This window comes from Amblyomma mixtum, chromosome 1, assembly GCF_055824585.1.
Source record: "Amblyomma mixtum isolate Tamu chromosome 1, ASM5582458v1, whole genome shotgun sequence".
NCBI classification, from domain to species: Eukaryota; Metazoa; Arthropoda; class Arachnida; order Ixodida; family Ixodidae; genus Amblyomma; species Amblyomma mixtum.
The window spans coordinates 236325993-236338855 of record NC_143012.1 but is presented as its reverse complement, the minus strand read 5'-3'; the positions used below and the strand labels follow the sequence as shown (position 1 = coordinate 236338855).

The window sequence follows — 12863 nt, the reverse complement described above, 5'->3', positions numbered from 1 at the left end:
TCCCTCGGCCTAACTGCCTGCTTGTTCGGGCTGAGAGAACGGAAGGGCAGGCGATGCCCAGTATGCTACCCTACGCGTGGGAACGGGAACGGGGGGAGAGATATGAAGGGGAGAGAGGAAAGGGAGATCCCTTCTTCGCATGTCCGTAGGCCATCATTCATCTTTACAGGGCACACGCTGAAAGTTTACAACCTTGAACTCAATCCTGAGTCATTTAAGAGAACTAAGGTTGGCATTTAGATTTGTTTTATATTAAGTTAGGGTGGGGTATTTGCCTGATTCGGTCAGAATTAATCGAAAACCTCCATCGCTTGCGGTGACGCCCGACCAAAACAGCCAGCTTTCACAACAGTGCACGACCGTGCAGCAGTGGTACCGGTACCGCCATCTGCACGCACCGGAAGAACGAGGCTGCAGCAAAATGCAAGTGGGGTAAAGTGCGCCTGGTTGGTTTGCAATTTTGTCGCAGAAAGTTTGCACGCGACCGCCCCACTCCTCGCACCTTGCGTTTCTCCCATGCCTACACTGTAGCCTCCTCGCACTGCCTGCACCAATGCCCTGCACGGTAGCATAGCCTCCGAGCGCGTGGGGAATCTCGGAGGCCATGACGGTACATTGCTCACATTGCTCATTCGTCTGGAGGGCGCGTGGTGGCGCCATCGCCATCATTGCTATTTTACATTGCTAAAGCTTGCAGTTTTGGTTCGCAGCCGCCGCATACCATCCGCATACGCTGGAGATTTCCGATTAATTTTGACCAAATCATGCAAGTACTCCATCCAAACTTATATAAAACAAAACTGACCGCCAAATTCCACCTGTATGCGGAATTTGAGCCCGAGGAAGCGAGCGGTTAGGCCAAATGAATGTTTTTTCTTTCGATTTTCTGTCATCGACGCAACAGTCTGTACAAGGGCCCGTCTCGAAGGTCGTAACGCTTCCGAATCCAGACACCCTAATTCAGTCTTGATATCTGTCTGGGAGCGCGATCGAGGCTGAGGTCTTCGTGATGCCGTGATGCTCATAACCTCCTCGCAACATTATAAGCGCGAGCCGCGCGAGCGACCCTGCTTGACTGAGTGCTACAGTGGATGAGCTCAAAAATGTCTCACAGCAGCGTTTCCCGTATCACCACATATTTCTCGCTGGGCAGTTCTGTGCAGCTTTCCATATTTGCATCTATTTTTTTTATACGCGATGCAAACTGGAGGGGTGGATACTCCGGACATCGGCGACGACGACACTTTCTTTCAGATTAAAAAGGTGAAAAATTTCAAAATACTGCATACTTGCCACAACATCGTGTGCTATAATACGTCGTTTATTGGTATATTTTCAAAGCCTAAATTATTCGGTTGCTTAAAACTGAAACAAGAACCGCCCATAACGTTCGGCTCGTGGTTTGGATACACACGACAGCGCGAGGATACAGCCGAGACGAGCCACGTCAGTCATCTGGCTTCTCGTAGTTGCTATGGTGAGCTCGTGAGACCGTGGAACACCTCTCGCGCGTGGTTCATTCAAACGTTAGAAACAGATTTTCTCTTCAGGAGTACTCGCCTATTTATTATACGAGCCGTAAAACAATGGAAACTAAACCGGCTTCGAAGGTACGCTACAGCTACGTCACGGTTAATAGCGTTCCGACAAAAGTTGTTCAAGTGGGACACACTGACCTTGGCCCCGACAGCCAAGAGCCGCTCTTCATATTGATTCCAGGTTAGTATCTGCAGGGTTTCGTTTTGTTCTATAATATCCTGATGATCATGATTGGCTTCTCAGTTGTAGACACCACAGAGTGATGCGATCCTGATGATCATGCGTGGCTTCTCAGTTGTAGACTCTGCAGAGTGACACGCAAGCGAAACTCGCTCGCGCCGCTTGCGAAGCACGCAACTCCCGTTTCCTTGAGAAACGTCGATAAGGCCTTCGGCGTGTGTAACACTTTCTCTCAAGGCCTCAGAACGTTAACCAGGCCGAGGTACGAGCCGCGACGTAGACATTGCGCCTTACGTGAAGTCATGCGGCTTTATGCTCAAATAATTATATCGCCGAATCCCTCACGCAGCTTACATGCGAAGCATATTGGATCAATGATTTGGTGTGCCGCCGCGGTGGCTCAGCGGTTATGGTGCTCGGCTGCTGACCCGTAAGACGCGGGTTCGATCCCGGCCGCGGCGGCTAGAATTTCTTTGGAGGAGAAATTCTAGAGGCCCGTGTACTGTGCGATGTCAGTGCACGTTAAAGAACCCCAGGTGGTCGAAATTTCCGGAGCCCTTCACTACGGCGTCCCTCATAGCCTCAGTTGCTTTGGGACGTTAAACCCCAATAAACCAAACCAACCAATGATTTGGTGCTTATCCTCTAAGGCCTTACACAGTTCTAGTTAAAAGGTGTGACTCGCAGATTACTGCGAAGGTCAGCCATTTTTGTGTACGATGATTGCATTAAGTCGGTCAATGATGCAGCATGGACAACACCTGTGATTGAAACGAAACCAAATTATTTGATATCTGGTGTTATAACACTAGAAGGTATGGATGCTCGATAATTCCTTTAGCCAGTAAAAATTTTAGACTTGGTTGATTTTTCTGTGCTGTAACCCGTCGGCTGTTTTGCAGGAAATCCAGGAATCATTGAATACTATGAAGACTTTCTCGTGGAAATTTATGAGGAGTTTGAAGGCAGAGTTCACGTCTGCGGACTCTCGCATGCGGGGCATGATGAAGTTTGGACGAAATGTAGTGCACCCTCGCCAAAAGGTAATTCTTCTCCAGTTATCCCATGTCGTAGCGTAGTATCTAGCTTGTTAAAGAGGTGGTACTTGTACCGTTACGCCACTGTAGTAAAGGCAGTTGAATGTATTAAAAAAAGTTCTTTCATATAGGATCTCCAGTTATCTCATGTCGTAGCATAGTATCTGGCGTGTTAAAGAGGTGCTACTTGTACCATTACGCCACTGTAGTAAAGGCAGTTGAATGTATTAAAAAAAGTTCTTTCATATAGGATCTCCAGTTATCTCATGTCGTAGCATAGTATCTGGCGTGTTAAAGAGGTGCTACTTGTACCATTACGCCACTGTTGTAAAGGCATTTAACAAAAGTTCTCTCATATAGGATTTTCTTTTCATGGTTTATACAAGCATGCTTAAAGTGAGTCTGTGAGCACTGGTTTCCAGGTTTTATAAGGCTGCTAAGAAGGGCAGTGGTCAAGATTTGCATGCCTTATTCCTTGTGCGTTTACATGGGACTGTTTTCCTGCTTGTTTAGAAGATTTAGCTGACCTGAGAGGGTGTTCATTCTGGCCTTCACCATGCTTTTTATTCATGGCAGACCTCACAATGCAGCTAACACTTTCTTTCCAGGCAATATTGTGCTATACTTTTGTTCAGTAACCTAATTGTTTTTACTGTTACAAAAGCACTACTTACCCACAGTGTATGAGAACTTAGTTTGATTAGAACATGATGTCAACGTAGTTGGTGCAATTCTTCAGGCATGCAAACATTGCATGAAGAGAATACGCACACATGACAAGGTTGTGCTCGTCCTGTGTCCTGTCTTGTATGTGAGTGCTTTTTGCACTACCTCTTTATGTCTGAAGCTGAAGCTTGAAATTTTTTGCCTAGGCTCAAAGAGTGTAATAAGTGTAATTAAAATCGGCTCCTAGCTCTACTACATAGGATAATCTTGAGAAAGTTGCCATTATAGTAATCCAAGCATTATAAAAATGCAAGTGTTGCTATTGAGCAGCGCATGCCTGCATGCAAGGATTCATTCTTCGAAAGGCATCCCCATAGCCTTAGTCCTTTGGGATGTTAAATTCCATACACCAATCATTCTTTGAAAGTGCCTTTGTGCTGAAGACGAGCACCTGTCCATGTCCCTCTGTGCCCCATCTTTGCACGGTTTTATTGTACACTCATGTGAAACAAAGCTAGCCGATGAACAATCCTAGCTAGACTGTATTTTGCTTAAAGCTAGGTTTCTCAGTCTTTTTAGCCTTGTGAAGCCGTAACAGTTTTCTAAAGCTGTTGAAGAACACTGATTTCATGATGCCACAAAAAAAGCTTGGATTACAGCATTTTTTCTGGAATTGTGTGTTAGCAGCCACACTGTCTTTTTTTGCCTTATTTTTGTTGGAGAGACATCAACAAGAATGACATAAAGGGTCGGTTAAAAAATAATGCACAATCCGCTGTAGCTTGTTGATGGTAAGCAGTGGGGAAATTTTTTAGGTAGAAGCATTGGTCCTTTATACCATAGCAAATGCCTAATTTTTGTTTCCCATTGTTTCACGTAAGCCATCATGGGTAATCAACGTGGCACCCTACAATGCCATTGTGCAGTGATCGAATTCCTCTACAACCATTTCTAACTCAGCAACACCAATTCGCTGGAAGCTACTGCCAGTCCATGGAGACAACACAATGAATCCAAGTAATGTGTTTTGGTGTAATGTGGCTTTTGTGTGTTTTGGCGTTCTATGTAATGTGGCTTCAAATGTTCCTGCGTGACTTCAGTATCCAGGTCTTGCCACATTCAGGTGGACAGTCAAGCATCATGTCCAATGAAAATGCATCAGTCATTCACGAACTTATTCAAAATGACAGTTAAATCACCACAAGATACAGCATGGAACACAAAGGTATGGCAAAAGGATGTCTTAAGGTTAATCGAACAATTGGGGCGCGGAAAAATTTGTGCTTACTGGATTCCATGGATCTTGACAAGGGAGGTGATGCAAATCAAAAATAATGTGTGGAATAATCTTCTACAAAGTTTCTTTGGGGATTGTCTTGAATGCTTTCATGAAGTCATTCATGAAGCACTATCCAATTTCTACCTGTTTGGGCAATTGTAGGCTCGTCTGCATGACAGACAGATTCAAGATGGAAAAGTGCTGTAAAGACCAACCTCAGGAGTTTTATGAGTATGGATACATGTCATGAAAACAAGGTTGAATTGCAGTGATTGAAGGATCAAATATTCAGAAGAATTTTTCAAGGACCAAAGCTCCAATGCTACAACCTATAAAATTGAATTTCCCTAGTGCTTGCTGTTACCGAGCTACAGGGGATTGTGCATTACTTTTTGACTGACCTTTGTAATTTTCGATCCCAGCCGTGGCGGCCGAATTTCGATGGAGGCGAAATTCTAGAGGCCCGTGTACTGTGCGATGTCAGTGCACGTTAAAGAACCTCAGGTGGTCGAAATTTCCGGAGCCCTTCACTACGGCTTCCCTCATAGCCTGGGTTTCTTTGGGACGCTAAACCCCAATAAAACAAACCGACCTTTGTAATTATGGCAGTATGATTAATATATAATCGTTTCAATTCACTTAAAAGCTAGAATCTGATATTGAAGTCTGGAAGGTGCCTTAAAGGTGCACTGAAGAGGATTCTGAACTTGTCTTTTTGCCGCGGGAACTCGATCTACACGTTCCAAGCATTCTTAGAAACTGCAACTTATTGCCCTGTATGGCCTATTTCCCTAATTAAATCGAATTAACGTCCGGCTCCCGCCCTTTTTTTTGAATTCTGCCTCGTACGATGGGCGGAGTCGACCAACGCGTGAAGTTCCTTTCAGCCAGCTCCGTGGAGGCTTTGCTTTCGCTTTATTTTGTTTTTTAGGTTTCCATGAATAAATAGTTTCATTCGCAGATAATATAGCCGCAAAATAACCCCTCAGAAATAAAAATACGCGCGGACTATTTGCTGCTGCGGACTACTACGTATTACTCCGCCGATAGCAGAGCGGCTAGCCGCCACGGGACTGGGTGAAAGGCACTCCACGCGTTGGTCGACTCCGCCCACCGTAGGAGGCAGAATTCAAAAAAAAGGGCGGGAGCCGGCCGTTAATTCGATTTAATTTGGGAAATCGGCCATACAGGGCAATAAGTCGCAGTTTCTAAGAATGCTAGGAACGTGTAGATCGAATTCCCGCGGCAAAAAGACAAGTTCAGATTCCTCTTCAGTGCACCTTTAACATGTTTGCTCCCAAATCCTCTCGAGCAAGCTAACTTGTCAGGCATGGGGACTCTGGCGATAGCACGTTCACGCCCTTCTATAGGATTAGTCACAATGCTGGCAACTCACAGCAGTGTGCCGTAACACAGTCACAGCATGTTGATATGCACAGGTTTGGTAGGACATCTCAAATGGAGTCTTGTGCTGGTCATGAGTGACGGTACTTGTAGTAGCAGACAACATCTTGTACACTCATTGAGTGCCGCTGTAGAGTGCTTTGTTTGCTTTGTTTTTTTGTCACATGCAGAAGCATTGCATTGGGGCACCGCACCCATGGGTGTTACACCTGCCTTCCTGCATGTGTGATACAATGTTCACTTATGACAGTATCGGGATTCGTACATAGTTCCGTGCACTTCTGAGTTGAATGAAACCAGTCAAGGCTACAGAGAGCCACAGCTGCTCAACACAAGAACTGAGTGCTGTATATGTTTTGTTCCTTGGTTTGCAGTAGACCTTCATGATCGGAATCAAGAATAGTCGCTTGTTCTCTCTCTCGTGCAATGTGCAGAGCACTGGCACCTGTATGGGCTGCAAGGACAGGTGAAGCATAAGGTGGAGTTTATCAAGAACCATGTGAACAGCAAGCGCACTGTCTTCCTGGCAGGCCACTCGATTGGTGCCTACATGGTGCTACAGATACTCAAGGAGCTCAAAGGACTTAACGTGAGTTGGTAGTGCCTTCTGAACTTGGTGTTCTTGCCAGATTCAGAAACTGGTTCTATACCAGAGTGCTGAAACGGATGACTGATTTGTGTGTGATCATACCTCTGCAGTGGCATGCAAGGGTCTATGATTGAAGTAGTGAGATTTCGTAGTGTTTCCGGTCTTGCGTGTGTGGTGTGCATTGCCCTCCATGGATGCCTGTTAAGGTATTTTGTCGCATTCGTTATCTCTGAGCTTATCTTAATGCAGTTTTGTAGGGTAGCAGTCCTGCTGCTTGGAGGAACAGTGAGAAGAATGTTGGAGCCTTGAACAGTGTTCAAATCCTTGTGACATCTATCAAAACTCAGAAGCCCATATCGTAGCTCAAATGCAAAATAGTAGTGTACATTGACTACACTTAGAGTTTGCACAGCATATGCTGCCGGTTATAGAACCTCACTGTTTTGTCTCTTAATGAGTCGTAGTGACAATGTTCTTTAAACTGTAGTTATCGGAACTAAGCCACTTTTACATGCAAAGCATACATTGACAAACCTCAACTTTTCATGACATAGCTCTTTTCGAGCCTAACTCAACTCTCCCAGGTCACCTATCGTCTTTGATACTTTAAAGAGTGTTATTGGCAGTTAGGTGAACTAAACAGGTCAAGCAAATTGAAATATGTATGTGTCTACTGTTGGTATTCTTGTTACTATTGTGCAAATGGTGCTCAGTATTATAAGGCAATGTTAAGTGCATTACTCACAGCAGCTGAAACTAAAACCACATTTTAAGCGAAGGCAGTCTAATAAGAGTGCCAGAGTGGAAATATGTGTCCTATGTGTGGCAAAATGGAGTTTCAGCTGTATTGATTTAAAAAAGATGTCAGCTGAAAGCTTGGTTTTTCCACTCAATTAGAATGCATGCGTAGGCACAGCATTATCTCGTTGTGACCAACAAGACAGTCTTCACTAATTCTTTGCCTGCCCCCTTGTCATTCAGGTGAAACGATCTTTCATGCTGTTCCCGGTTTTTGAGCGGCTTGACGAGGCCCCCAACGCATGGAGGCTGGTGTGGGACTCATACTTGCTGAAGCTGATCACCCGGCTCCTAGTGTTCCTCCTGCTGCTACTACCGGACAGTTTCAAAGCGGCACTGGTGTCCTGGTATTGTCGCAGCTTGCCACCAGCCATTCGGGAGCGCTCCGCTAAGGCCACCTGCATGGTGTTCATGCCCACCGTCTTCCAGCTTATGACTGACATGGCCCACGAAGAAATTTGTGTGGTGAGCATCCTTATCTTTTGATATCATTCAAAGGAGATGGCTGCATACGTAAACTTGGTTACGAAACTGAGACAGTTGGAGATTAAAATTGGCCAGGAGGAAAGGAAAGGCAGTGCAACTGTGTCACTCTTGGTGGACAGCACAACTGTGCCATGAGGGAAGGGATGAAGGACTGAATGAAAGAAGGAGAAGAGAAAGAGGCCATGTAGTGGAGACTGTGGATTAATTTCAACCACCTGGAGTTCTTCAGAGGGGCTATGCAATGAAATCATAGTCGCTTGTAAATGTTTTCAGTGTTTAAAAAGGATGCTACGGATCACTCACACTAAATAGAGTGCTCGGAATGGAGCTGGCGATTTGTAATTAATTTTCAAAGTACGTGTTTTGTTAAATTCGTGGGCCGATTGGTGTGCTCGTAGTGACTGATTTTGCAACTGCTCATCCAAAAGATAGACGTCATAACTTTATTGACGTCGGCAGGCCAACACACACTGCCCATCGCGGGAGCTACGGCAGCCGTAACATCATAAGCACACTTCCGGTAGCCGTGAAAGTCATCTGCTCGTGTTGCTGCGCAAACCCCTCAGGCAAGCGTGAGCAAACCGGGTCCATTATTGGCGACAACGACAGACGAGAAGGAAAAGAGGCTGGCGTGTGTGCGGAAAAGCCAGGAAGGCGAAGACCCATGCGTAGGATAACGGGGTGTGACAACCGGAAGTCGGAAACCGAAGATTAGCGGTTGATGTATTCGTGGGTGGGGCACAGTCCCAGAGCTGTTTCCAGCGTGTACGGTTTGAGGGGGGTGAGGAGGAGCATCCTTTTTAATCGCCAATCTCTTGAGTGTTATTGAAACTAGCTGAAAAATTCTTGCACTGGGGTGACAAGTGATGGGACGCCTATCTCTCCTCTGCTTTGATTAACCTCAGTACATTCACTTCAATAGTCTCTTTAACATGCACTGACATTGCGCAACACATGGCGTCTTCTGCATCCTGCCTCTTTCGAAACACGGCCAGTGTGCCTGGCATTTGATCCTGTGTCCTCATGCTGAGCAACCAAGCACTATAACCACTGAGCTACCACAGATGCAAAGAAAGAGCGGAGCACTGACAATCATGTCCTTGTTCACGCAGCACAAAAAGATTATGAAGAAAATAATATTGCACTGACCACTGCTGCTCATTGCAAGCCTTAGCTTACTGAGGGAGGTTGCTTTGTAGCATGGGGCTTGTCTAAAAACTTTTAATGTAGTTGGTACATTTTGCTCAATCTGTCTTCTGCTGTTGTGTGAAAATGTTTTGAGGGTCTTATAGAGAGTGCCGTGAGTGTTTTTGTATCAGCGCTATTTTTCTCTGTGGTAGTGTCCCTGGCATGTTATGTAAAATCAGGTTAGTCTATGACATTTTATGAGAATGGCTGCAGTCTTGTATACTGTTAGCGTACACAGAGGAGTGCTTTCATGTTCCTGAAGACATGCTTGGCAATATTTTTGCACTGAAATTCATTGAAGATTGCTCCATAGCCTGAACAGCAGTATTTGTGGCAATTACTCGAATTCGGTACATCTGTGAACAGTTCTGCATCATGTAAAGAAAATATGCTCAGTCATTTATCTAAAACTCGTGAATTCGTGTTTCTTGTTAACATCAGTGCACTTTCATGTCACGGTAAGCTTTAATACTACTTGTAGAAAGTGAGCTCCCAGGGCACGAATGTCTTAATTCTAATTTATGTCAAGCTATCAGCTGTTATCCTAACATAGTATCATTCCACTGGCATTTTTGTGCATTGCAAATGAAAGGAGCTTTGTAAACGACACATATATGGCTTGCAGGTACAGTCAAACCTCGATATAACGAACACGGATATTACGAATTATTGGCTATATCGAACTCTTCGTAAATATTTTTGACTAATTCATGCAATTTCTACTGTATATACCGAACGCGGTTGGCCACGAAATGGGTATATCGAACTCCCCGGCGCCAAACTGTGCCCGTTCGGATGGCAGGCGGCAAGTGACTGGTGGTGATGCGGCACGCGTTCGCACCAAGGTTTGCACTTTCATCTCGCACTCGCCAACACAGGCGTGTAGGGTTGCAGTCCGGCAGTCAGCACGCGTTCACGCCTCTGGCATCCGTCGACAGCGCCATGGAAACAGCACTGGTGGTTGTAAGCATGCAGTGACAATCCTGCGCTCATGTCGGCTGTCGCGGAGGTGGTGAACTCGGCGGTAGCTTTCGCTCTGGCGTACCGCTTTCCACGCGACACCGCTGTGATGCGGGGAAGCCACAGCAGCCGGCGCTTAACCTGCGCTTGCGGTGCTGTGCGGGAGAGCCAACCTAACTGGCGCTCGGTTTTTTGCGGTCTTCGGAATAGCCGCGAGCGTCTTCGGAACGCCACCAAAACCTGGGAAAACATCTATTCGCTTCTCTTGTAAGGATCGCCAGAATTTCTGTCCTTTCAATGACTAAATTGCGCCGTTATTGCGCGCGTTTCGGACGAAATTTTATATTACGAATTTCGGCTATAGCAAACTGTTTTGCGATTTTGTACTAGTTCGCTATAACGAGGTTTCACTGTAAATGTGTTTGAGGTCCAAACAAATTCAGAATGGTTAGCAAAGTGTTCTAGTTATATACTAGTGTATATATACCAAGCAATGCTACTATACTATGCTATGCTAAGCTATGGTATGCTTTGCCATGCCATGCCATGACATGCCATGCCTTGCCATACCATACCATACCATACCATACCATACCATACCATACCATACCATACCATACCATACCATACCATACCATACCATACCATACCATACCATACCATACCATTCCAAAGACAGGAAAACGTAGCTGTAAAGGGTCATTAGCAGACAGCATCATTGCAGCGTGGAGGTTGTGTCAACAGCCCCAATTTCAGTTGGCCAAACGAGAAAACAACTAATGGTAGCAAAACAAATCTGTCACGCTGATGCAGGTACTCATGAACAGGTCACTGTCTATAAAGCCAGTCGTGGCTGTGACACAGCTTTTACAGGGAGTTACTATAGTGCCCAATTTGAAGGAGCCTCAGTTTAGCAAATGCACAAGTATGCTAAACTGGGCTAGTTGAAGCATTTGCATTTTTCGAAATATAGCGTGAAAAAATTAGGACACAGCAGAAGGCAGAGACACGACACGAGCGCTTATGAAAAATGAAAAATGTTTAGCAAAACCTGACAGGAAAGGCTTCCTCATGGTCAACAAGTCTCTCTCAGTGTTATGTTTCAGTGCTTAGAGTACTGTAAGTACTTGTGCTCCGCTCTTGCTTGCAATTAGGTGATGTGATTATAACTCTGTTTTGTAACTCTGGTCGGGCACTAACAAAGGTAATGAAGGAGGCATGTTGCTATGAGAAGCATTCAGTCAGTCTTCATCCTTGGTTGGGTCAAGTGAAGTAAATTTATGACCTGTTCCATACTGTTTGCTTGCGTGCAGTTGAAGGAGAGAGACAACGATCTTATTGGGACTCATCTGCAACGGCTGACCTTCTACTATGGCTGTGAGGATGGCTGGTGCCCCATCCGCTTCTACTGGGACATGCAAGCGGCCTTCCCGAATGCCGACCTCACTCTTTGCAGCCTCAAGCTCAAACATGCATTCGTGCTTGGCCGTACAGCCGACCTTGCCTCATTCATTGCAGACAAAGTGAAAAACAGCACCTGACATGGCACTGCTTCAAGGCTTGCTCGGTGGGACAAGTCAGTGCGGCACTTTCGTGAAGGTTATGTTGCATTTTGGACCAAGTTGCCGTGTTCAGTGGATTTTGAGAACCACATTTTTTATGACTGCCCTTGAGATGCCTTTCTGTTTTTTCACAGATGTACAACACAGATTTTCCACTTCTTGCCGTGTTTTCTGCAGCCTAGTAAAGCTCAAGTAAAACAAAAAGGTGCCAATTCTGTGCTGAACATGTGTGTGATTATGTTCTAGTTTCTGCTGCTTCGAGTATATACTCATGAGTCGTCGACAAGCTTTCCAACTCTTTTAACTGTTATACATCCTTACACTCTCATGACACTGAACTAATTCTGTCTCATGCACTACATTGTCTTGTACTGCATTGTTATTAACTTGAAGAGATGTGCATTGTAAGGTTGACCATGAGGTGCAGTAAAATTCTTTTATCATTATTAAAAAAAGTTCAGCCATCTTTAAAGTGTAGGTTCTTGTTTATTTGAACCTGCTGCAAACCACTGGAAGCAGAAAGTCTCAGGCAACTCTTTTTACATGTACCGCCGCGGTGGCTCAGCGGTTATGGTGCTTGGCTGCTGACCCAAAAGACGCGGGTTCGATCCCGGCCGCGGCGGCTAGAATTTCTTTGGAGGAGAAATTCTAGAGGCCCATGTACTGTGCGATGTCAGTGCACGTTAAAGAACCCCAGGTGGTGGAAATTTCCGGAGCCCTCCACTACGACGTCTCTCATAGCATTAGTCGCTTTGGGACGTTAAACCCCATAAACCATAAACCAACCATCTTTTTACATGTAGCTAGGGGATTACTTGTGAAGTGATTTGAGGTGTTGCTTGCAAATAAAAGGGTATCTTGCATATGCATATTACATATTTTCTACCACCCTCGCACGATGCTGTTACAGGGACAAGTGTTTTATTGTGATATTTACTGGCATCATGTGAATGTTGCCTAGCCTAGAAAGGCCTTGTTGACTTTTTTTTATGTTGGTTTCTGTTTGTAGAGCTGTTTATAATATACTGTTTATAAAATTTGTGTCCTGTGGGATCATTTCTTGAGGTGTTGGTGTTGCTTGCATAAATCTAGTGGGTATCTTGCTTATGCATAGTATTACATATTTTTGACCACCCACACATGACGCTGTTACAGGGACAAGTGTTTTATTGTGA

At 45.1% G+C, this 12863-nt stretch overlaps 1 protein-coding gene across 2 annotated transcripts; it reads left to right on the top strand.

Moving 5' to 3' along the window:
- Nucleotides 1-1227: 1227 nt before the first annotated feature.
- On the top strand, nucleotides 1228-11912 carry LOC149371277 (lipid droplet-associated hydrolase-like). Of its 2 annotated transcripts, XM_089564947.1 has the most exons (5): nucleotides 1228-1719; nucleotides 2622-2762; nucleotides 6540-6694; nucleotides 7676-7957; nucleotides 11440-11912. In XM_089564947.1, exons 1-5 carry the CDS (start codon nucleotides 1587-1589, stop codon nucleotides 11665-11667), a joined length of 939 nt encoding a protein of 312 aa, XP_089421073.1. In that variant the 5' UTR covers nucleotides 1228-1586; the 3' UTR covers nucleotides 11668-11912. The 2 variants fall into 2 exon arrangements, with proteins under 2 accessions (XP_089421073.1, XP_089421079.1); XM_089564953.1 differs by lacking the exon at nucleotides 2622-2762.
- Nucleotides 11913-12863: the final 951 nt, after the last annotated feature.